Genomic DNA, 24,725 nt, shown 5'->3' on the forward strand with positions numbered 1-24,725 from the left:
GAAAAGGGGTGAAAACTCCTGTGGGAGAGCTGTAGCATTTGCCAGTTTCTCAACCCAATCAAAAATGTGTATTTAAATAATAATTATCAGGATTTCACAGGATATCATTTAAATAATTTGAATACAGCAATTTCATTCTCACTGAAGTGCCAGACAAGACACAGGTACAAGGGTTTTTAAAAAAATTTCATTCTTGTTACGTAAACAGCCTGGATAGAATTTAGGGGGCACAAGACTAAAGAGCATCCCTTTCGTGCCTCACAACCCTGTGGCTCTTCCTCCTCTCGATACGCCTTCTACAGACACATATACTGACATGGATTTCAACGTATGCAGGCTTCCAGCAGACTCCCTGCTCCTCCTCACTCTTACTGACCCAATTTAAAGGTGGAAGCTACAGCATCAGCCACGAAATACGGACTGTATTATTGTTTCCACGGTCCCTTGATTAACTGGCATAGTACCCAGGTAGTAGTGGATTTGTAGCCGACTACCTCATCTTATTTTTATTTCAGTTATTATTCTTGACATGAGAGTATAAAGGCAATTCACAACACTAGTCTCCACATTCTATATCATGCAAAAACCTCCCAAGTGAGGATGAAGCAATACGGATGATGGACACCACCATGCAAGGCACGCAGATACTCCCTCACCCCACTTGGAGAAAGAGGAGCTGTGGTTTCTGCCATTACTGCTTGAAGCAGAAGATAAGTGTATCTCCTGATGGAAGAGACCATGTTCAATGCCCAACAATCAGTGTCACCAGGTTTATAACCTGTATTCCTGCTCCTGTTCACACTGGAAGCCGACTTTGGAAGCAGATCCCCTGGCTGTCCCGTATTTTGGTTGCAATCTGGGCCAGTCTCGAGGTACACAACCTGGAGCTTCTCAGGTGACACTGAACTGGGCACCCCAGATGAACCCAGGGCTCTCCAGCTCCTAACGGGCACCCAGCTTATGGAACCAGCCCAAAGTGAAATCCTGAGAACAAATCTCTAAGGACACTGGTTCCTCACCACTGTTTTCCTCTCCAGATTTGCTCTACTGAGCCTCCTATTACCATTATTTGCTAACACGGACAAAACTTGACTAGAGCAACGATAGCTCTTCCTATAGTCACCAAGGTGGCAGACCTTAGAGACCAAACTGTACCTCTGTCTGTTGCAGAAGAATATTTTTTTTTTTTCTCATGGAAAACCTAAAAAGCTGATAACAGTTGCACTAAAGTTAGTCCACAGCAGGTGTTGCACTGTTTCATTCAACTATGCCTTTTTTTTTTCCCCTCTAATTAAGGATCTACACTTTAAAAAAAAATTCACAGATCATCTCCTTCCTCTGGACAGAGAACTTTGGTCTCATCTGGGAGAGGGGACGCACGCTGTGGAGGGGTTGCTAATGGAATCTAGCTTTTCCAACAATACATATGATAAATATTTGGAGAAGGGAGGCAAGAGAGATCACAGCTGCACCTCTATATAAAAAGAGGAGAAAAAAACAACAAATAAAATGAACCCACTGAAGAGACCTGGAGGATTTGAGCTTTGCGTGGTGTGCCCGGGGAACAGTCACACTGGGGATGGGAAGGTTATCTGGGGAACATCTCTGACACGTTTAACACCATCACAGAGTGACTGTAGGGGCGACTAAAATGGGATCCGTGACCTCTGCTGTCCTACATAACTGCAGTCATCAATCTTTCCAGCCATCGTTTTCCACTCTGATTTATGGTTCAAAACCACAGATACATACGTAAGGTGACTCACACCTTCCCAGCGACTACAGATGGATATACTTTAACTACAATTATTAAGAAGCCACTGTACTTTGCACAGGGTAACTGTAAGGCCAGCAGTGCATCAAACAAAGAGATTTTTAAGGAGAAAAACTTAGGTAAAAGCAGCCATGTGAATGCTACAATCCTCCTTTTTCACTGCATTATATACCCTTGCCAGGTTCTTTTCAGTGCAGATACAGCCTTCATACCTTACAGTCATTTGTACCAACACACACCAAAGAGGCAAAAGGTGGGAGGTTTAGTACGACAACTTACAGCAGCAGATGTCTCGTGTCTCTTGTTTTTATGTAGTAGAATGAGATCTGTACTCACCTACATGCCTGCATTAAAAAGGGACTTTAAGTAGATAAATGAGTAATATTTTTTAAGATAAATGTTCTTTTATGTTCGCCCCTGTTATTTTACGATACATATTACATTGTCACAAAAGATCTCTCTCAGTGCTGTCACAGAAGTTCCCTTGACTATCTATCACACCTTCTTATGAACAGAAAGACATCATCTGGTCTCTTCCCACAGTCCAAAGTGTATCACATAACCACAGATCATTCAATGGTTTGGGTTGGAAGGGACCTTAAAGCCTATCCGGTCCCACCCCCCTGCCCCGGGCAGGGACACCTTCCACTAGCCCAGGTTGCCCAAAGCCCCGTCCAACCTGACCTTGAACCCTTTCAGGGAGGGGGCAGCCACAGCTTCTCTGGGCAACCTCTGCCAGGGCCTCACCACCCTCACAGGGAACAATTTCTTCCTTACATCTAATCTAAATCTCCCCTCTGTCAGTTTAAACCTGTTACCCCTCATCCTATCCCTACCCCCCTGATCAACAGTCCCTCCCCCCTTTCCTGTAGCCCCTTTAAGTACTGGGAGGCCGCTCTAAGGTCTCCCCAGAGCCTTCTCTTCTCCAGCTGAACCCCCCAACTCTCTCAGCCTAGAGAAGTGGGGCTCAACTAAATCCAAAACTTTCTAGCCTCACTCAACACGTGAGTCAGGCTGAAGACCTCACAGCCTGCCCAGGCAATGTTGTTCAAAGCTTTTCTGAACTCCTATAGCCTGATAATCTCCCTTGCTGCAGGACTTGCTAATCATTTCTTGCCCTATCTGCAGCATTCATGGAAAGAAGTTTCCTTCTGAAACTTTATATAACTAGAAGTAATTGCCTCAAGAGCAAATAATACCAATTTTTTAATCTTTCCTGATAAGCAATGTTTGCTATTTCTGCCGTTTTCTTTCAGATTCTCTCTAAGTCTTCTTCTTGAGGTGAGGTCCCTGAACTGCACAAAATCCTGCAGCTATAACGTCACTACTTGCAGTAGGGCAGAATATCTCATAACTGCCTCGTTTTCTCAGAACGGTAATATCGACCACTGTGTACAAAGTCTTAAAAAAAAAAAAAAAAAAAAACAAAAACTGTAACTCGACTTTCAGTCAGACAATGTGCATTTAGCCATCTCCAGACCACTAGGGTGATTACTAGAAATGCAACTCTTTACTTTGTTGCTATTCTAGATATAGATTAAAAACAACCACAAAAGCCAACGCCTTTCTGATGAGTATCTTACCTTGTTTCTTTCCGTCTACCACATGTTTTCACAGCAAAATTCTGTAACATTTCATAAAAGTAACATGTGAAAACGCAAGTGATTTGCTCCAAGGATGTTTCCTCAGGCTTCTCTAATGTTATATTTGCCTTTCTGGACATAGAGGTTACAAGCAAAAATATTGCTCAGCAAGCCAGATAGAGACGTGTACTGCAAGAACAAGAAAATTTTTATTGTAACGGATTACAATGCACAAAACAATATGTTTCTAGTGCTGTAGGCAAAAGTATCTATCCGCTCTGTTAGCCTAATATCAACAATTCAATATTAAAGCAGCTCAGTTCTTCAGCACAAATAGGGGCTTTTCAGTGGAAGTATTCTTCAAGTGTGATGTCTACACACAGACCTGACATGCAGATCATAAGCATGAAATCAGCTAAAAATATTCTAAAATTAAGTTAACAATTATAGTTGAGAAGATGCACACGGATTAATGAATTACGATTTGTGTTATGAATGTTTTCTCAAGTAAACAAGCTGCAAGACGAGTACGTGCTATTGTGATTGCTTATTCTGTGGCGCTGAAATTCCTACAAGAAAGCAACTGTGAATCATCTGAACAGTCATGCTTCTCAAAGGGAGAAAATCATCCTTGAATACGTTTAAATTAAAAAAAAAAAAAAAATCTCTCATTACTCTCTGCTTCCAGAATGCCCCATCGCTTTGGGGTGGGCAACAGAGGCTCATCAGGAGTCTCCCCTTCCTCTTTGGCCAGAGGAGGTGCCAGTGGGTGACACTGGGTGTCCCACACAATCAGTCTCACCCAGCAGAGGTGGGTGCCAGTTCTGCAGAGCGCTGTGTCAAGACAAGGCTTTCCTCACCTAGCTGGTAGCTGCAAATACTGCAGCCCCAAGGCAGCCGTGAAAGACAACAGGATGGTCATGCCACCAAGAAGAGGAAATCTCTACGTTGGGTATCAGTCAACAGCCAAGACAAGGCTCTCCCTCTCTTTTCTCATCACGTACAGTGAGCTAATTGAAACCTGGTGGAAATTGCTAATTGTGGTTATGTCAAAGTGAGCTTCCACCAAATCTTTTTCGCATGGTTTTGACTAGAGGTCAACAAACTAGGTACGCTTGATGCCCATAGATCCTGACCACAACATTCACTAGACCAAGTCATACAGGTATGAATAATTTGTATCTGCAATATGTATTAATTCCGTAAGTGAAAAACTACTAAAATACAGAAAAGAAATTATGGGATGACTATGAACCTCTGAAAGAAAAAACATACAAATGAAATACATCATGGAAACTGCATGTTACTTCTCACACTGTGTTGTGTTAAAAGCATACCAATAGGCACTGAAAACAACCCTGGCAAAACGAGGCAGTAGTTTGGCTAATTTGTGTTGGAAGCAGAACAAAGAATTGTGGTTTATGGTGCAAGCTTCTGGTTTTAGCAGAACTGCCCACAATCATATAGTAACTCAAAGTTTGGACTGGCCAAATTTCCAATTCTTATTTCAACAAGAAAACTGAAACAGTTTTCACTTTTACTCCATCTGGACACTATTGATTACTTCCAGCCCTTAAAAGTTAATGCATTAACTGAAGGACTACTTATACTGAAAAGCAAGTTGTTTTCCAAAACTCATAAAATCCAGCTCCTCAAAATCCAGCGGTGCTCTGTCAGGGACTGCAGTTTTAACTGCGGTTGTTTTATACACAGATATTTTGAGAATGGAGAAATGAAGAATATACACCGCACTACTTAACAGCATGATCCACAGGACAATAGATAGCTTATTAGGACCAATTAAAAATAATAGATGAACCTAAGCAGCAATTGGTGTAACTACTGGATTTGGCCTACTACTGCTTCAGTCACAGCATGGTGCCCTGCGATGCCAGTCTGCCAATAAAAAAGAAAAAAAACAAACCCACATCCAAAATCTGGGATGAATTTAAGTAAAAAGTAAATTTAATCTTTTCTCACAAATCTGATTTGTACTTTGGGATAATCTCTTGGCGACAACCAAATGAAACCTTCAGTGCAGGAGATGGGGATGGATGAGGAGACAACATGTATTGCTCAGGTACTCCCCGGAGGATGCTTCCTGCTCTCCAAAGAGCCTCCCCACAACAGACCTTCCCGAGCCCGCTGTCCCACACACTGCAGCTTAAAAATTCCTGGAAAACATATGTGGTGCTGGTGCATCAGGAACGGCTGAGACTTCAATGCTGTAAATATATCTACAGACCCTAGAAATGACATGACAGATCTGGAACGATGATGTACGAAGCGGTGGAAGGTTGGTCAGTAGTAAAGTGCCTTGTGAAACGTTAAGTGTTCTCACCCAGGCTGATCAGGCAGAAATTACATTTCCTTCTGTAGGTGGCAACATATGGGAGTTGTCAAAACACATGCTCCCGCAAAAGCACATGTCCCAGAGCAACGCTGCCTCTCACATTCTGGGACTTACCCCGGCTGCAGGAGAATTTGTACCTTAATTACTGTAACCTTAAAAATGATGTTGGAGGAGAGTACCTGGGGCCTCTCGCAGTGCCTCACAGAGGCAGCTCACAGCTTCTCAGCGGTGAAGGAAAGCAAGCCTGCATCTCACAAGTGGTCTGACGGGGAGCAGTAATGCTGCTGGGGCTGATGAGAGGCAAGGGCAGCGAGCCGGAGGTGGCCGTAGCAATAAGATTGTTTCTCACTTCCATCTTCTGGCACGGCCCACACAGGAACCTCTCCTCCAGCACATGGCACGGAGCAGGGCTTTGTCCTGCTGCTGGTGGCAGGGACCGTCCTGCAGAGCCCGAGCAATCCAGGGGGTGTACAGGGGAAGGACAGCCCTCTGCAGCTCCTCTCCATCCCCAGAGCCGAGCTGCTGTCCTCTTCCCGCCGCCCCTGCGGGCAGCCGCCTGTTCTGTTGGTGCCTGCTCGCAGCCCCTCAGCTGACAGGGAGCTCAGGGTTCAGGGCTCCAGCAGCCACACACGTCCTTCGCGTGGCTGGTGACAGGCTGCAGCCTCAGATGGACGGACAGAGGGCATGGTGAGGGGCTCTTCCAGAAAGCAGGACTCTGACACACTCAGAGGGGCTCTCTCAGGCTGTAGAAGCAGAAGCAGTGCTGCTTCCAAATTAAAGAAGTAAACGTGACATATAACATACATAACTTCTGGTTCTTTCCATCTGCCTGTCTGCTCTCACCTCTGTCCCTCATCTGCTGCCGGCACCCACTCCTCACACAGCACCCAGAGTGACTAAAGGTCTCGCTGCCAGTCTCCAAGGCCCTGAAATTATCCAAGCCCTCCCAAGTACCAAAGCATCAACATGAGTGATACCTCTGCTCCTCGAACCCAACCACGATGTTCACTGACCACGCTTCAGGCTGCGAGATGAAGTCCCCCGGGAGCGAAGAGCCGCTTCCATTCCTGCTGCTCTCCATCAGCGGCGCAGACCAACACCACCGCTTCCCCCTGGGGCACCGGGGGATAAACCAACACAGCCTCGCCCCACGCAGGCGGGTGTTCACCTACAATCACTTTGCCTACTGTAAATCAAAAGACAAGTACGGACAACCACTATCTGGATGCTGGTAAGGCACCTTCTGTACAAACAGCAACTCGGAAACATTCGGCACAGAAAATTCCTCTTGGTCTGTCCTCAGAAGACTTAAACTTGATGACCTGTAGATTAATCTTCTGCATATAATGTAAATCCAAACACAGCAGCAGGAGGCCCACACGTCACACCAATCAAAACAGCTCAACCCAACCAGTTCAGGAAAGGATTACTGCAGTGGAATGAAAAAACACTGTTTTAAAAGCTAAATAAGCTAGCCAGTATCTTAAAAATATTTAAAGGTATGAAGATGTCTCCCATGTTTCTAAAAATTAAATGCAAGATTAGAAACGTGAAGTCAATATATTCCACCTCAGCTTGAATGACGATTCATACACTCTCTTACAAGGTACAGATTGGTAAAAGCAGGAACAAAAAAATAGATGCTACAGCTGATTAAAACCTCAGCTAAACAAATTATCGACAGGAAAATGCATTAGCCCGAAAGATGCAAGAACAGCAGGACACTCAAATGAAATTGGATTCTTTAGATCCCATGTCTAAAACATTAGAAACTCCTTTGTTTATCAATAAAAGTTAGTACAATAGGGATAGTCCAGGCATAGAAAAACAAACACAATGCTGACACCTGAAATGACAGTCTGTGCTATGGAGAAACTAGAGAGGTTTGAAAGGAAATAGAAAACAAGCATAAAAGGCCCTGTGGGATTCGTATAAAGATTAAAATAAGAAAACAGCCATCTTTTAGGCATGTTATAGATAATATAGTTATGCTGATTGCCACCATTGGTTTCTGGGTATTAATACAAGAAGGAAAAAACATATCAGAGTGGTAAAAGATAAAAGTGTTGCTAGGAATAATGGGATGAAATGCAGAGTAAAAGCGTAGGCTATTAGAAGAAGCTTCTAGACCACAATATTTACTAAATACAAGAAGTCTGCAAGTAGCTGAAGCTCGAACACTAATGACAATTTATTGTCGACCCGTAGGAATATTCATCCGTGTATCCCAGAGCTGAGCAGGTTACCAGGACAGGAAACCGTGCACCTTTCAGGCAGGATCTGTGCTGGATGAGGAGCTCCTCATGCTCTGTAGACTGTGAGCACAGAGGAGGCAAGAGCATCCTCAGAGAATCGTTTCACTTGGGCGGAATAAAATGCTCAATAGTAAAAAGATCATTGTTGGGTATACACAAAATACAATTAAACGTGGTCCAGATGTTCAAAAATACCATAAATAAATGTTACCATGCTAAATCCTTCAATATTTATTCTGCTCGTGTGTTCTGTAAGTTAAAGGAACTCTACATTAGTCAGGATTCATGGACTTTGAGGGTGAGGGGAAGGAAGACCTCATTAGAGGCATGGCTAAATAAATAACTCTGAGCTACCTCATAGCTTGTCAATTCTTTTATTTGTACTATCTCTATACATCCTATTTAACATAAATACCAAGCTGTAGAGAAGGTTTGTGGATTATTTTCAAAAATAATTTTGTGAACCTGAAAGGATGACTAAAAATGATTAAAAATAAAAGTCTTAAAATAAAAATAGAATGTTGTTCCTACAAGACCTGTGACAATTTTTCAATAAAGAATTATTTCATGGAAAATATATTTGTCATAATTCTTGAACAGGGATGGTTGCATTAGGTACCTATTATTCATATGTGCTCATACCTTCAGTACTGACTCCTCCTTACCAAGGTGAATGCCATTTCCATTAGCACAAGAAACCTACTAATATTATTGATGAAAACCTTAAAAATGCATAAAGTTTGATTCCAGTTTGGGGTACCCAGCTGGAAAATGAGAAGGATCTCAATATACAGAAGTTTCTCACTTTACTCCAAGTGAAGTCACTGGGAGCTCTGCAGCTCATCAAGCTCAACCACAAATACCTACCATAGCAAAGAGGACTCCAAAATCTAACCCATGATGAATCTCCAATTTTTTAATTGTGGCAGTAAGCCAAAAAACCTGAAACCAGATAAACCCCACAAAAATATTCTTCTTCTATACCGCATGGTTAGTTGAATACCTTTGTCACAAGGGTTAACAACATGAATTAATTAAAATTAACAAATGGCTGCAAACACTTGTACCTAGCAGTCTTCCATCTCAACATTGCAGCAAAGGCTTCTCTTCCGTAAGCCCCCTTATATCACACGTCTACTTATTAAGCACTAAGAAGTTTTTAATCTTGGTTATTCCTTTCAGTTGAGTCATTACTAGAATATTTTATTGCCTTCCTGAAATGATTAACAGTAGTGACCTTTTCAAAATTTGGAAGGATCTTTTCTGCATGTTAAGTAATACCACAATGGCTTAATTTAAACTACAGCACAAAACCAATCTACCTAAATAATCTCTGTCAACAATTAATTTAACATTAAGAAAGTCAAATAAAAATGCGTAATTAGTAGCAGTTCTGGTTTTAATTCATTTGCCCTTTCTAATATGTTGCTGAAGGCAAGAATTATCGGTGACAAAGCCAGTCACAGTTATCACATCAATTTAACTTCAGTGCACGAAGCCAAACTCACTTCAGCTGCAAGAAGCTGCACAGATCAATTCTTCAACATCACTAAATTCTCGCCATTACAGTTTCCTGGTTCCTAGATCCTAAAAGACTCGGGAAGCCCTATGAAAGACCAGATCGCTGTAAAAAACCCCACATCTCTATTGCCTCTTATAAATAAATAAATGAAATTGTACCCCATAATCACAATTGTACCAGTACATTCTCAACAAAAAAGTTACCTGAAGGAGATGTCTGCCACAAGAAAAGGCCAACTGAAGGGTACTGAACAGCTCTGAAACTTTAAGTGATCACTGCTATTTCTTTTCACTCAGATAAAATTACTTGTAATTTTTGTGAACGGTTCTCCCTTAGAGTAGTCATATCTACTCGATTGTTACAAGCTACAGGATTTCCAACCTAGGGCCTTTATGTCAAATGGGGAATATCAGGTAATTGCCTACACTAGGTCACACTGAAATGAAAATTAAAAGTTATTTTCCAACTGCAACATACCACTGTTTTTAGAGATTTCTGTATTACTTTGAACCCAAAATGCCTTCAAACTGCATCTACTTGGAAAAGTGACAGATGTTAACAATGCACTGCTCTAAAAGTCTCTGAAATTCTTTATTTGGCTTTGAAACTCAAAATTTAAATTTCTGGAAACGTAGATCAAGAGATCCAGGATGAAAATAGGCCATTTGCAGCTTTGAAGAGCATTTGTATTAACATCTGCTGTTCTCAGTGGAGGCAAAGTATTCCTGAACATTAATGTTTCTGCTTTAATTCTTGTCCCCATTTGAGATTTACTTTTATCTCTCCTACCTCTTTTTAACCTTTATCTGTGGTAATTGTTTTTGTTAAGTCCTGTTAATTAAGACTGCAAGCTCATCAGGGAAACATCCTCCCCTTTGTTTTCCAGTTCCATATCACACCTGGCAGAAGTACAGCGTCCAAAATGGATCAGATACTTGTTCAACAAAACCACTTCACAGAATTAGAGTATAGACACGAAGGTCCTGAAGTCCACCTGTGTGCTTATATCAAGACGCTTCTGCTCATGTAACTTAGTGTTTTATTAATACAATAGGCTTAGTGCTTCTAGGGAGAGATTTTAATACTGACTATTAAAAAAAATAAAATCTATCAGAATTAAATCAATTCCGTCTTTCAGCCAACAGCTGATGCCCTTCAAAGGTTCACAGGCTTATCACATCGCTCCTCCTGCCACACTAACTTCCCAATTTGGCTGCTGTTTAGCTAAACGCTGTGTATTTATTCTCTTCGTCTAAGGCCCTGAAAGTTGGCTTTTAGTCTACATGGCAGGGTTCATAAATTAGCCACCCTGAATTATTCATTAGATATTTAACCAAATGCTCTACCAAACCCCCTAGTTGCTGTAAATCTAACAAAAATACATTATATATTCTATTTTTCTCTATATAGCACAAAATACTACATTTTTTCAAAAGATTCTTTAAGGCATCGCTAGCTTTTGCCTTATGTGATACCACAATAAAAGGTAGATTTAATAATCTGTTTCAGTTTCTTATCTTCCCTTTTCTTGAACCATTAATGTAAGTGAAAGCAAAACTGTAACTCAGCTTGTTATCTTTGCAAAATCAAATACATTAGACAGGACATTATTTGCCTCAGGCGATGCCATTTCAAGTTTGTATCACTACTACCCAGGACCATTCAGTTTGCAAAGAAAAAAATTTGGATTTGACAATGAGTGCTGCCAGTCATTTACAACGAGCAATTGCTCTTTCACCAAGAAATCAGCTTCCACCCCAGTACATTTGAATGAACAAACCTGTGGTGTTTATTACATAGGAAATATTTTCCCTACAGTCTTGAAATAATTTTAATTTATTTCTCTTTACCTTCATAACACATTAACAAGAGAAACCAGAAATTAACCAAGACCTTCCTTATGAGAGCAATTTTATCTTTAACAACTTGGAAATTAGATTTTTAACAATGAAATACAGTGTTTGTTGGGATGAGAATCACTAAATAAGAAAAACCAACCAACCAACTAAATGCTTAACCTCCAGGTTGACTACTCCAACTGTCACCAGCTTGGGGGGCGAGTTGCGCTCCCATTGACAGCATTTTCAAGCGTCTAGTCACTTATCGCAGAGACAACTTCAAACCTTAATGCTATGCTCCTGGTTTTCCAAATGTCGACTGATATGACCAAAAATTGCATCGCTTGAAGATCTGCTAATATTTGTCCTATGTTGTCACACACACAACTTTAAGTGAGTTTTCAAAACATCAGCCCTATACATTTTTGAGCTCACTTCCATACTCATTGTTTATACAGTTAATAACACAACCCTCAGTATTGTGCTTGACTATCTCCTGCCATGTTCTCTTGCTTCATCCCCCAGCCCTTCAGCACAGAAGCAAGGTCACACTTTCTCAATTTTATAGTTCTTCTCAGATTTACATAACAAGTGAGAATAACTCAACTAACAGAAAGACGGAGTAAAAAGCCAGGTCTCATATTTGAGTCTGAATGATGAGAGGTCCAGTGACAGAGGTAATGGTGAGCGCGTGAGTCATCTCGATCAGGAACACTCGGACAGAAATGCAATTGTCACCTCAGGCCACAGGGAGAATTTGTAATTTCTCCCACATCATTGTTACAGAACAGATCCATGATCTTAATTCATAATATTTTTCAGATTGCACTTTGTGAATTAGCATCAATTTAAGTCCTTTTAATTGATTCTAAAATATTTTAACCAACCACTGAAACCAAACCCATTTCTCAAGTCCACCTTGAGGTTATTTTGACCAAGTACACTACAAAGGGAGTATGCTGTCAAATACTGTTAGTGGTTAATGTTTTGTGAATCCTAAGCAATACAAATATGCTCTGAATACAATGAAACAACCTATCGGAAAATATTTCTATCCTACAGAGCAGAGTCCTGACATTTTTTACTTAGCCTTCTGTGGAGTCCCAGTTTACAGAACTTGAGTAAATGAAATTCCAACCCAAAGCATGAAGACTGTTCTCAAAAAAACTTCAACGCTTTCCAAACACGGTTGAAGAAAATTCACATTCAGTTCACAACAAGCTGACCAACTGTAAGCATTTACAACTTGTTACAAAATTTTTTTTCATTGTAAAATAACAACTGACAAGTACAAGACAAACAGTAATAATTGTCTAGAGCAGACATGCAGTGTATGGCAATTGCGAAGGCATACAGCAAGGTAAGCGCTCCCATGGGCAGTGCGATCGATGGGCGCTGGGATCAGCAGGTTCCCTGCTGACACCGAGCTGTGTGGTGTGATGGAGGGGAGGGAGGGAAGGATCCATCCACAGGGACCTGGGCAGGCTGGAGAGGTGGGACGGGCAAACCTCATGGAGTTCAACAAGGCCAAGGGCAAGGTCCTGCCATGGGTCGGGGCAATCCCAAGCACAAATCCAGGCTGGGCGAGGAGGGGATGGAGAGCAGCCCCAAGGAGAAGGACTTGGGGGGGTTGGGGGGCGGAAAACTGACTGTGAACCAGCAACGTGCACTGGCAGCCCAGAAAGCCACCCGTGTGCTGGGCTGCACCCAGAGCAGTGTGGGCAGCAGGGCGAGGGGGGATTCTCCCCCTCTGCTCTGCTCTCGGGAGACCCCCCTGCAGTGCTGGGTCCAGCTCTGGGGGCACCAACAGCAGAAGGACACAGACCTGCTCGAGCGGGGCCAGAGGAGGCCACAAAGATTGTCGGGGGGCTGGAGCAGCTCCCCTGTGAGGACAGGCTGAGAGAGTTGGGGGGTTCAGCTGGAGAAGAGAAGGCTCTGGGGAGACCTTAGAGCGGCTTCCCAGTACTTAAAGGGGCTACAGGAAAGGGGGGAGGGACTCTTGATCAGGGGGGAGGGATAGGATGAGGGGTAATGGGTTTAAACTGACAGAGGGGAGATTTAGATGAGATCTAAGGCAGAAATTGTTCCCTGTGAGGGTGGTGAGGTCCTGACAGGTTGCCCAGAGAATCTGTGGCTGCCCCCTCCCTGGAAGGGTTCAAGGCCAGGTTGGACGGGGCTTTGGGCAACCTGGGCTAGTGGAAGGTGTCCCTGCCCGGGGCAGGGGTGTTGGACAAGATAGTCTTTAAGGTCCCTTCCAACACAAACCATTCTAGGATTTTATGATTCTATGCTGTAAAAATAGCAAAGCCTGACATTTAAAGATTTTTCTTTTCCATTATGGAGGCAGGTTTTAAGCACAGTAGTGCAGATTTTCATCAATCCTTTCCTGAAAACAGGGCAAAGCCTTAGGTCTTGGTGATTTAGGAAGGTGTTTTTGTTGTAGGCAGAGAGTGTGAGAAAACATCCTTATGTCAATGGAGGTAATAGCTTAACGCTTCCATAAGCTACCAGAAAAGGCAGCAGCTGACTATAGGTCCTAGACTTACAGAGATTGCCAAGATATTGTATTCCAGAGAAGCCCATTTCAAGATCACGTTTGCAGGAAGCGTGGGCTTCTCATTACACCAACTTCCCTTTCAATGTGCATCTTCTTCCAGTGTTACCTTCTCCATCCTGCACCGTACTCTCTCTTTTGATCCTTCTTTGCTATTATGCCAATGTAATCACCTGCATCTCATTACCAATATGCTGGTGAAGAGATCTCTTGAGACAGTAGGATTGTTCCTCATACATTCTTCTCAATATTTAAGGACATTTGTCTTGCAAATATCAGTCAAATGACAATGGAGTTCTTTGGGGTTTTGGGGGAGCTTGAGGTGTGGGGTTTTTTGTGGTAAGGACATCATTTGTCTTTTGTTACCAGCTGTCTTTGAGAACAAAAATAAATAAATAATGCATTCGTGGCTGTGATTCAGAAATAGGCAACATTTGCAGCTTCCATCCATTTCACCTGGAACTGAAAGAGCTCAGTATCAAATAAAAAGGGCTGCCTTGTAATAATTTATGAATACGCCGTGACCTTTTGATGAGTATGTTTACTGAATGTATACATTGCTTTAATCTAAGAGCAAACTGTTGGAAAAGTAAGCAGCAAGCCCAGCAATGGCTGGAGGCAGCCAGTCTACAAACACCGGAGGGACAACGCAAGAGCCGTTTGTTTTCATGCGCCACCTCTGACCTCCAGCAGCTCAGCAGAATAGTTTGTTAAGGGATCCAGTCTGACAATGCAGACCTTGACTAGATTTAAAAGGACACATTCCCTAAGGGGGAAGAGAAGGCTTTGGAAAACAGACTGATACTCAGATCTCATAAGTTAAGGGTGGCTGCGGCTTGCCGACATTAATTTATAGTGATCATAGTTAAGAGATAGGTATAATCACTACTTGCTTTGAAAACTTTCCTGATTAAGTCAACCACTAAAGAAGTACTTAAATACAGAATGCTCCCCACTTACTCTGATAACCACGAGCAAACCCAGTTCATCTCTGGAGTACTGCAATCCACCTGCACAACAGGGTAACTCAAAGCTCTCTGCTTCGAAGTGGAAATAACGTGCTTCCCAGCCACAATACTCTGTGACCCCACAGCCCTCCCCCAAAACCAGAACACCGCTCCCTTAGGCCCTGCGTACCGTAACGGATGTGCAAGAAGGATGCTGGGAGCCTAGAGTTGTGACAGCCCTCAGGAAGTCAAGCCCTTGAATACACTGTGGAAGTGCTCATGATTGTAATGACTGAGTACTCATGGAAAATGAGCTCACCTGCCTCATCTGGGTTTTATATAAATATTCCAATTTCCTACCCACCTAACTTGCTTGAGAGGGGACAGAATAAGACAAATGGGCTGAGAACCTTTTAAATGAGCACTCGTGTGTTAATGTATAGGAATTAGATCCTCAGCTGAGTATGAACTCCTACAGTGGGACTCCCAATCACTCAGCCATTAACAGGAACCGTGCAAATCTCACACTGAGTGCCATGCCATTTACCCATCAGCAGAGACGTGTCTCCATCTGTGGCGCATAAGAACAGCTTGATTTTATGACAGAGGAAACACTGCTCCAACTCAGTCTATTCATACTGATGGTCATTATGCTGCTATTTCTGTTCCTGTGAAAGCTGCAGTATGAACAGGCTTTGGTAGAAATAGGAATACATTCCAGGTTGTGAGGTAAGGGAATCCCACAGAAACATATATGCCCAGATGAGTAAAATCTCCTAATTTAAGGTTATCTGAAGCTGCAAGAAGAGGCGCCAATATAGACAAATATATCTAAGTCAGAAAACTTACATTGCCTACTCTGTGCTTTTAGCATATTCATAGGAAGACACCAGTATTACAAAATACATCTACAATATTGGGCAAAGAAGAAACTCCAAATGCTGGCCTAAGTGCCTGGGGAGAGCTACAGCACTGAAACACCAGAAGGTTGTCTAAGGCTCCCCAGCAACACGGGCCTGTATGTCTTAAGGAAATACTTCTACCAGAGTACACTACCTAAGCCTCTTAAAAGCAAATGCTATTGCTATGAAAATTCATGGGAACTTGATTTTTCGAGATAAAATTCCAGTTTTTGAAGATAAGGAAGGGCTAGGAACAGAAGTGTCTCACACTGTGAACATTGCTTATTTTCCCAGAAGGTGTACTATGTTGTATGAATAGCATCAGGACCTGGATTTACTTGATTTTACTTTCTTAGCTAGGTAAATGAGTCCCCACGTTGCATTCTGCAACATCTGAACAGTAATAGCCTGTATATATGTTTGCAAATCTTCAGGAAACACGCATTCAAATCTCTTAAGGATGGTTTAATAAAGAGTTGAAAGCTGGCACTGAAGTCTAACTGAGAAGCAGAGAGCTGGATTACAAGCCACCTTGAGGCTGGCAGTGTATCCATTAGGCACTTACAACCCCTTGCAGAGGCAAAGGCCCTGGAGGCAATAAGCGTGTAGGTTACTAACCCCAGGTCCTCACCTGAGAGAAACAGATAAAAAGCCTGATGCCGAAGGGAGTTTCAGCGGCGATGGTCAGATTTGGAAGGCTGAGAAGGACTCTGGCTCAGGTCTTCAAAGCCTTGCCTCTCCCAACAGCATTGGTCTGTCATTCCAGCAGCTGACTCTCAGAGCTGTGACAGCCTAAGGACAGCCTGACACGGTAGTGACAAACTGATGGCGTCAGTTAGAACATACACAGAGTCATCCAGAAACTGTTTCCCTCAGCATTAGTGTGCTGTCTAATTAGTGGCTAGGATTAGTGGCTAGGCTCCTGCCTAGCCCTTCTTGCCTTCCTCCTGCCTAGACCTCTCCTTGAGTTTCCACAGGTCATATTTGATTGCTTTTCATTCTTTCCCCATCCCCCTCAGAAAAAACACAAAATAAAATAATCCATAGATAAGTAAGAGGATTGTTTGCCTAAGCAATAAAGGATAGAATGCTTTTAACGTGTTCATTCTGGCAACTCTTTTTTTTCCCCCCCCATCTTGTCTTCTCTGCTTAAAAAAAGAGAAACACTGCAGTACATAGCACCCAACAAACAGAACTTCAGCCACAACTGGATGATTAGGTCTATGATAAACATTAACTTTAAACAATAATACATAATATGACTTAGTATACCATTTTATGGAACAGAGATATGAAAATACCCTTGAACCTACAAGGACTGAATGCCTTTGGAACGTTGCCGAATTGCCTCAGACCTCATTTCTGTGGCATGAGCTCCAGAATGCACTGGGCTCAGTACAGGTTCAGACTCCCCAATTACCTTAGTACTAATGAACCCAATAAAATGGAAGAGCTAATTTTGCATTATTGTTATGAAAGAAAACCTTCCCTCTAACCTAATGAAGTTGTCCATCATTATGCAATTATTACCTGCATATGTACAGTGTCAGCAGGGTTCATTAAAGCTTTTTGAAATGAAGTAGCAGCACAAAATGTTTCTTATTTCCAGATAGCTCTTTATGTGGTTCTTTAGATATTGAAAAAGCAGGAGGCAACTGTTAATTTACAAACTACGTTCTGCACACTTCAAGAACATGCAGTAATACTATGATACTATGGTAAAAACTACACACCAGTGTTAAATCTTAAACATTTTTGTTGTACTTGCACTTTGTCAACCTGTATCAGTGTAAAAGCTGTGCCTGAGCTGAGAGAAAAATCAATTGACTTCTGTTTTCTTTTCCTGATAAAATGAGATTAATGTCTCCTTATGTTTCCTTTCAGGAGGTATGCTTTCAGATGGTACGACACGCTTGCTTTTCCATGCCAACGTCTAGACAGCTAGTTACGTCAGAAATCAATAAAACAGGAATCCAAGAAGTTGCAGTACCAAGACAAATATGCAATGAAATGGAAATTATTCAGTATATGCATATGTAAGAATCTACCTGCAGTACATTTTTATTCAGAATAAGACTCCTTTGCTGAGGTCTGCATCATGACGCACCACACACTGTACACAATGAAAAATCATCATGCTAGCAGTAACTGAACTACATAATGCTGGACACATGGAGCTACTGGAAGTGCAACAAAACCTCTTTCTCCACATGAGTACGGATTGATTCAGGGCAAATTGATAAAATAGTTCCCATTTAATTCCATTAACTGCCGTGCACATGTTTTGCTTTCATAGCATTTAAATCTGTTGTGGAGAAAGCTGCAAAAAATTGCTCTGTCATGATAAAATGCAACTTGCTGGCTTAGGGAAAAAAAAAAGCAGAAGGCCTTTAAACAACGTTACACTGAACATAGAAAGGTAAATTCACTTCTAGTGAGTGCAGGCATCCTGATTCTACCCATAAAAGCTCTCCTTTTCTGGTCCATACAAGTTCTAGACTGTAGCAAAGTAGGCAGCTTCCTAATGTAGCAGATTATTATGACAACAACAACAAAAAAGAAAAAAGAAAAAAATAAAATCCACGTCCCCAGAGCTTTCTCTGCCAGTGACAGCAGAGCCAGCTGGCGGCTGCTGCTGCGGAGAGGGAAGCTGCTGAGATGAAGAGGCTGGTGGACGCATCTGGCAGCAGGGTCGCTCAGGCCAGACCCTGCAGTGTAACCCCCTTCTCCCCCTCTGGCCATCCAGCTCAGCTCTACCACTCATGGTAGGGCCCCATCTCGGAAGCCACTGGAGCCTGTCTGCACCCCTGGGAAGTTCTGAAGCAGTTCTTTTTCCTACTCTGATGTTGTTTGTAATGTCAGAAAATACCTCCTCCTCCTATCTGCATGTCTCTCCTCCCTCCTCGTCTCATCTAATGGCTGACTTGAACCTAACATAATCCCGTCAGCCTTCTTACTCCAAGTTCTTCTTTCATTTTTGTCAATCAGTTTTATTGGAAATAGTCAAAACTCAAAGTAATCTGGGTCAAACCTGATTCCTATTTAAGTGCACTATCTAGCGACGTGGAAAATGTGAGTATACTACAGTGTACCACACCACAAGGAAGGTCTGTATTTATCAGGACATACTAGTAGATCAACCAAGTGTTCTGTCCAATGTAAAAAAAATCAGGGTTTTTTCACCATAAGAAGAAAATAAATCAGCTAATATATTGCTGTTTCTCCAGAGTCTTATTCTTAAATTATTTAATATCTGCTCCACCCCTCAGCAATACCCATTTGTAGTGTTGAGAGAACAAAAAATATTTGAGAAACCTAAAAACTTAACAGTAAGTTTTCTTCCAGTGCTTCCCAGTGGTAGAGGTTTATCTGAAATAAGGGATTGAATCTGTGCATGTGTTTCATGGAAAATAAAGCCATATTTTGTATTAATAATTTTTTCTGTGGGTAGCTATGGCAATATTTTACCCCAAAACATTATGAACTGCTGTTGTCCCAGTCTTCTTGTTTTACTTTAGCATTACGCTTACGTGTCACTATTTCAGTACATTACATAAATGCCTGTTATTTATTATCAGTTATAGCCTTCTTTTGTGCTGAGACACAAACTCACGTGTGTCAAGCAATGCCGCCTATTGATTCATGAACTTGGTAAAAGTCACAGCATCCCACGAGCAGAGTTCAGGTTTGTTATTTCCATTTTATATACCCATTCAGGTAGTCCAACAGGAAATTGAGAGCAACTGTAATTTTCACGTTGTAGCTTCTCAAATCACAGAATCATTCAGGTTGGAAAAGACCCTTGGGATCATCGAGTCCAACCATCAGCCCTACTCTACAAAGTTCTCCCCTACACCATATCCCCCCAAATCGGCACTCTCCTTCCTACTTCTCCAAATCCACCCATCACAGAATCAGCAGGCCATTTTCTGTAGCACTGCTTTAATATACCTCTGCTAAGAACATCATCCATGTTTTAACCTGAACTAATTTTTTTGACTACTGCAGAATGCCCATAGTATGATCGTTATGGAAGAACCTACAAACCTGATTTGTCAAATTACCCCCAAACTCACATCGTGCGACGCAGAAACACACCGTCAGGTGGAATCCATGTGTTGTTCCCATAAGGTAATGCCAGGTAATACAAGCAAAACATGGAGAGCACTGAGGAGAGCTCACTGTGGTTATTCAGTAACAAAAAAGTGGAAAAAAAAAAAATGATGGACCAGAAAATGTATAGATCTGCAGTGAAGCTAATCTACACTGCATAAATTATGTGGCAGACACATTCGTGGTTTATCAGTCTGTCCTGGCAACCAACTCGAGCACGTGAGAAGCAAACTGTACCTCCTAGAAACGTACAGCACAAATCTGTAGATGCTATCACAACGGCAAGTTTCACACATCACCACAGCTTTCAACAAAGCTAAATTCAACAGCAAAGCTTCCTCAAGAAACCATTTTGGCACAGAAAACATTAACTTTATAGTTAAGCCTGTGTATGAGAGTTGGAGGTGATGGATTCTCTAGGCAAGCCTCAGCCACCACAGTAGGTCAGGAAACCTCTCTGGATCTATATTCCTCGTAGATTAGCGCACTGTAAACATTAAAAACTTACTTAAAGGTATTATAAATTCCAGAAATAGTGTGATCCCTGAGAAGGGATCTGCTCTGTCTCTCCCCCTCTCAGAGAAATGGCTGAACCTATCAAAATAAAATTATCATTAATACAATAATCTGTCATACTTTGCCTGAATCTTTAACAGCTGGTGAGTATTTTAACACCATGTTTTCCCATGTAAGTGGCTGGGGGATGCAAGAAACACAAACAGATCAGCTCATCAAAGTAAAGCCAAGTGTGTTATTCAGTGCTGGAACTATGGAAATGTATCCTGCTACATATATATAGCAAAGTTGAAACGGGTCCAAAAGTGTTTCATATAGTACTTTGAAGGAGCTGGGCTACGGTGAGAGACACTAGCTTTGTCTCAAAAGCAAAAGGCAGCTCCTCCAGCCCACGTACAGGGTGAAGCTGGCCAGGAGACCTCGGATGAGGTGCCCTGGTGCAGCTGCACACAGCAGGGCTTGGCGCTGAAAGGGACTCACTCCAACAGGGACGAGGTCGCCCCAGGAGCTCCATTCCACCACAGGTTCAGTCCTGCGCCTCATACACACCACCACACGGCCAAATCACGGGAGAAATTTGTGGATCTTATAAATGCCTGTTGTCCTCAGCAATTTCAAGTGTATAGACAGTCTCCAAAAATTGAATTTTCTGAAGTGCTGTTCCAAGTGTGGGTTGCCACTAAGTCAGTCTTTTTTATTTGGTTCTAGAAGCGCAATGATCAGAAAGCAAAACAAAACATGACATCTTTTGATAGCCTTGATTTGCCTATAGCACATTTTGCAGCTTCAAGTAATTAAACCGATCAGTTGTTATTCACCAGGCTTGGAAAAAACTCAAATGCCACCCCTGTGACTGGATTATGCCATACGATTCGACTTACTAAATTCCACCAACGAAAATTATTGTGTAATGAAAACAGATCACCTTTTCAAAAAATTAGGGCTAGCATATGATTTACAATTTACATTATATTTTAAAAAGCAAACCCATGTCTGTATTTCAATTGCACTGAAGGATAACCAAAAGAAAAAACAGTACAATTTTCTACTATGCCATTTCTGTTCTGTCCTGCATTTTCTTTATAAACTGGAGAACAGGTATAAAGAAAAAAAGACAGGCTTAAAACCACTAAAATGATGAAAGCTAAATGTATTAATTTGAAAAAAAACCACAAGTCTTAGTTAAGAAAAGACAGTAAACATCATATTCTAGAAATCACTCCATTAAAAAGCTAGTGCTCATCACACAGCATAGCCAATGGCTGTCGATATGTTAAGAAACTGAGTAAGTCATCTAGGTTGCATCAATATTATTGAAGAACTATTTATAATCTTGAAGATAAATATTGCAAGATAAATAAAACTGTATTATAAGCAGCAGAGTGCACTTAGAAAATATCTACTTTCTTCTAGAAGACATTCAGGATCTTCCAAGACATTGCGGACATTGCTTTGGGTGCAATCCCCATGGTATTAACAGTGTTTCTTGACAAAAGTAAGATGGCAGATCCATAGGAAATAAAAGCTATTTTTAAAACTATTGCTTTGAAAGTCCTCAGGCTAAGGCCAAGGCGAGGGAGAACAGGCCACGAGCAGTGGAGAGGGACCATGCTGTTTCTGTGCTAGAAAGCGCTGTGGACCAAGCGTATCTCCTTGTCTCGTGGAGATGCTGTCCCCTCTCCAAAGACTGCGGAGGAAACTCTGCAACTAAGGTGCACTGCATGTTCACAATTTAGATGGCTACTCACAGATATCAAGACATGTCAACTACTGCCTGCTCTTTTTCTCACAAAACCCCCCAAAATGCAAGTGATACAAGGGGGAACTACCAGAAAGGAAGAAATAGGATACGGGCTTTTAGGATCTCCAGGACAAAAATGCTAGATGAAAAAAAAAAAAAAAAAAGAATGAGACTTGTGGATTCTGGTGGAGGCAAAAGACCAAAGGCTTAAGAGTTTTTGCACTGTTATCTTATACGACTGAGGTATCTGAAGACTGGACACAGCAACACCAGCCATGGCAAACTGTTTAAGGGGTTTGGAGCAGGAATGGATCAGCTTGGCAGATGTTTGAAGGCAACTGCGTTGACTGTTGGTCAAGAACTGTTGTGGGAACTGGATCCTGAGGAAAAGAAAGATTCAGAGTACAGAAGCATTTGAGTCATGGCCTTGTCTAAAAAAAAGACATTTGAAAAATCTTTTTTCTTATTCTTTTTGGATGATGACTGGATATTGGAGAAGACTAGTGATGACAGATTTCATCAGCATAATCAGGAGAAAGAAGTTGAAATGTATGCAGTTATAAAAGAAGGAAAATGCCTAGAAAAGGCAATTAGTTAAAAAACAAAGAATAACAGCAAGGGAAGACTGAAAACTGAAGATAAGGGACACAGAAGAGTGAACAGAAGATTCATCAAGTAACAACATTAGCAATGATGATAAAGGTGGTGAAAGATCATAATTAACCACACCACTAACCCCCAAACTGAGGAAGTTCACTGATTGTTTTCTATTCACAAGGCTACAAAAGTTATAGATTATACGATACGATTATACGATATCCAACAGCATGAATTAATTTCATGCTGTAAATGTATTGCTGCGGAGCTGATACTCCTTCTACATTTACTCCTGAGGTAATTCCTTTGCTATCCAGATACTACTTCCCAGCTCAACATAAAAGAGCACCTTACATAAGCGGCATTTTTGCTTAGCACAGGTGATGACGTTTTCATGCAGTGCACAACAAATTTACAACTAATAGCAAATTGAGTTACATAGCTGAAAGTATACCATCTACAACACACATGCAGCAGCTGTACAGACATCCTAACGAAATACTGTATCACACTTAAGTAGTTTAAATTCCCTCCTGTTTTATAACATGCTAAAGCAACATGAAAATATGTCTGGATTTGCTGTATGTTTTGACTGTATTAAACGTGTAGTCACACTCACACATCCTGGAAACCTGTCCTTGCAAGGGGGATTTTCTTCATTTCTACAAGAGTTTACTTCTCATCTAAGGTTAAAACACTTACGTCCAGTTCATAACCACCTGATACTAAAAACTTTTTAAAAAATGGGAAGAGTATGAGAACCTTCCACCATTCCATTAAAAATATGAACCTAGAGTAATCCCACCTCCGTTACAAGATGATTCAAGTAGAGATTATTAGTTACATCTATAAATGTGTGTGCATCTATTTTTTTTTCACCATGCGGACTCTGATCACATTCTGCTCTACTAATCGCCAGCAGTACCGTCTTTCCACAGTCTGCATTTCTCAAAACATGCTAGTGGGGGTAAAATGAGCAGCACCCCACTCTTTCAATGCTGAGAAATATGACAGATGTTCAAAGGAACTAATGTGTATAAACCTAAACAGCACTGACTACACCCAATTAAAATGCTAGAGGAAGCTAAAGAACATACTGAAACCGTTACAACACGTAACCAGTTTGGGTGGCTGTTATTACTGCTTGGATTAAAAAAAAAAAAAAAAAAAGGCAGAAACTCTGCATGATTCTAGAATTCTAATTTGAATTCAATGCTGCTACACCCCAAATGCATTTCAAACTGAGTTTAAAAAAAATTTAAAAGTCAGTTATCCCGGTTTTACTCAGTACGATTCCCTGGCATCAAAGTTCACAGTTTTTCCTCTTATTTTTCTTACTGTTTAACAGCACAGAACAACTGTAAGAGTACTAATCCACTCTAAGCAACAAGCAATTCACTTCAGAAGTAAATACACCTTTGAAATATTTCAGCATTACTCAAATAAATCATTTTAAAATTAGGTTCTATTTGAAAAAGTAGCAGACAAGGATGGGTATTTCAGATACCCCTAAACAACTGGCCCGTATAGACCCAAATGGGACAGCCTCAGCCTCGCTCCTCTGATTCAATCCATGGAACAGGACAGTAATGGATGTGGCTGTGTGTGAGCAGGGTTTAAAAACATTCATGTTACTGAAAGTTTTCTGGTTTAATTCCCACAAACAACTAGCACATATTTATAGAGACTTTTGGAATTTCAAAGGTGGACCGTACAAGACCCATATAGAATAAATTTAGAAAATGAACCAATGAGATTCTCATAGGTTTTCCTGAATTATATATTTTGATTACAGTTTATGGCCTGGTTTAACCAGGATAACTGATGGTCAGAGGCAGCTCACAATCAGCTGTAATGGCATGCAAATTGACTACTTGGGGTTAGTAATTTGAAGGGAGGGAAAAGAAGACTCTTAACCGGAGTTTCCCTGAAAAAATGGCTGAAAGAAAGGATATTTACAGCCAGGAAGAGCTGTTTAAAAGCCCCTCACTGTGAAGTTCAAGCCCCTTTTCAGCATTTAACTTCATGAG

General features: G+C 41.5%; 1 protein-coding gene across 3 annotated transcripts in view; it reads right to left on the reverse strand.

The window, feature by feature from the left end:
• PDE4B (phosphodiesterase 4B) overlaps positions 1 to 24,725 on the reverse strand; it is a 195,343-nt gene that overhangs the window by 147,505 nt on the left and 23,113 nt on the right. The window contains exon 1 of one of the 3 annotated variants that reach the window (XM_074875815.1): positions 6,688 to 6,806. The exons of the other annotated variants lie outside the window; for them this stretch is intronic. Within the exon in view, the coding sequence (XP_074731916.1) occupies positions 6,688 to 6,791 (104 nt within the window). The 5' untranslated portion in view covers positions 6,792 to 6,806. Of the gene's footprint in view, positions 1 to 6,687; positions 6,807 to 24,725 lie in introns of those variants that run through there. 3 annotated transcript variants of the gene reach the window in all.

This window comes from Strix uralensis, chromosome 8 (assembly GCF_047716275.1).
Source record: "Strix uralensis isolate ZFMK-TIS-50842 chromosome 8, bStrUra1, whole genome shotgun sequence".
NCBI classification, from domain to species: domain Eukaryota; kingdom Metazoa; phylum Chordata; class Aves; order Strigiformes; family Strigidae; genus Strix; species Strix uralensis.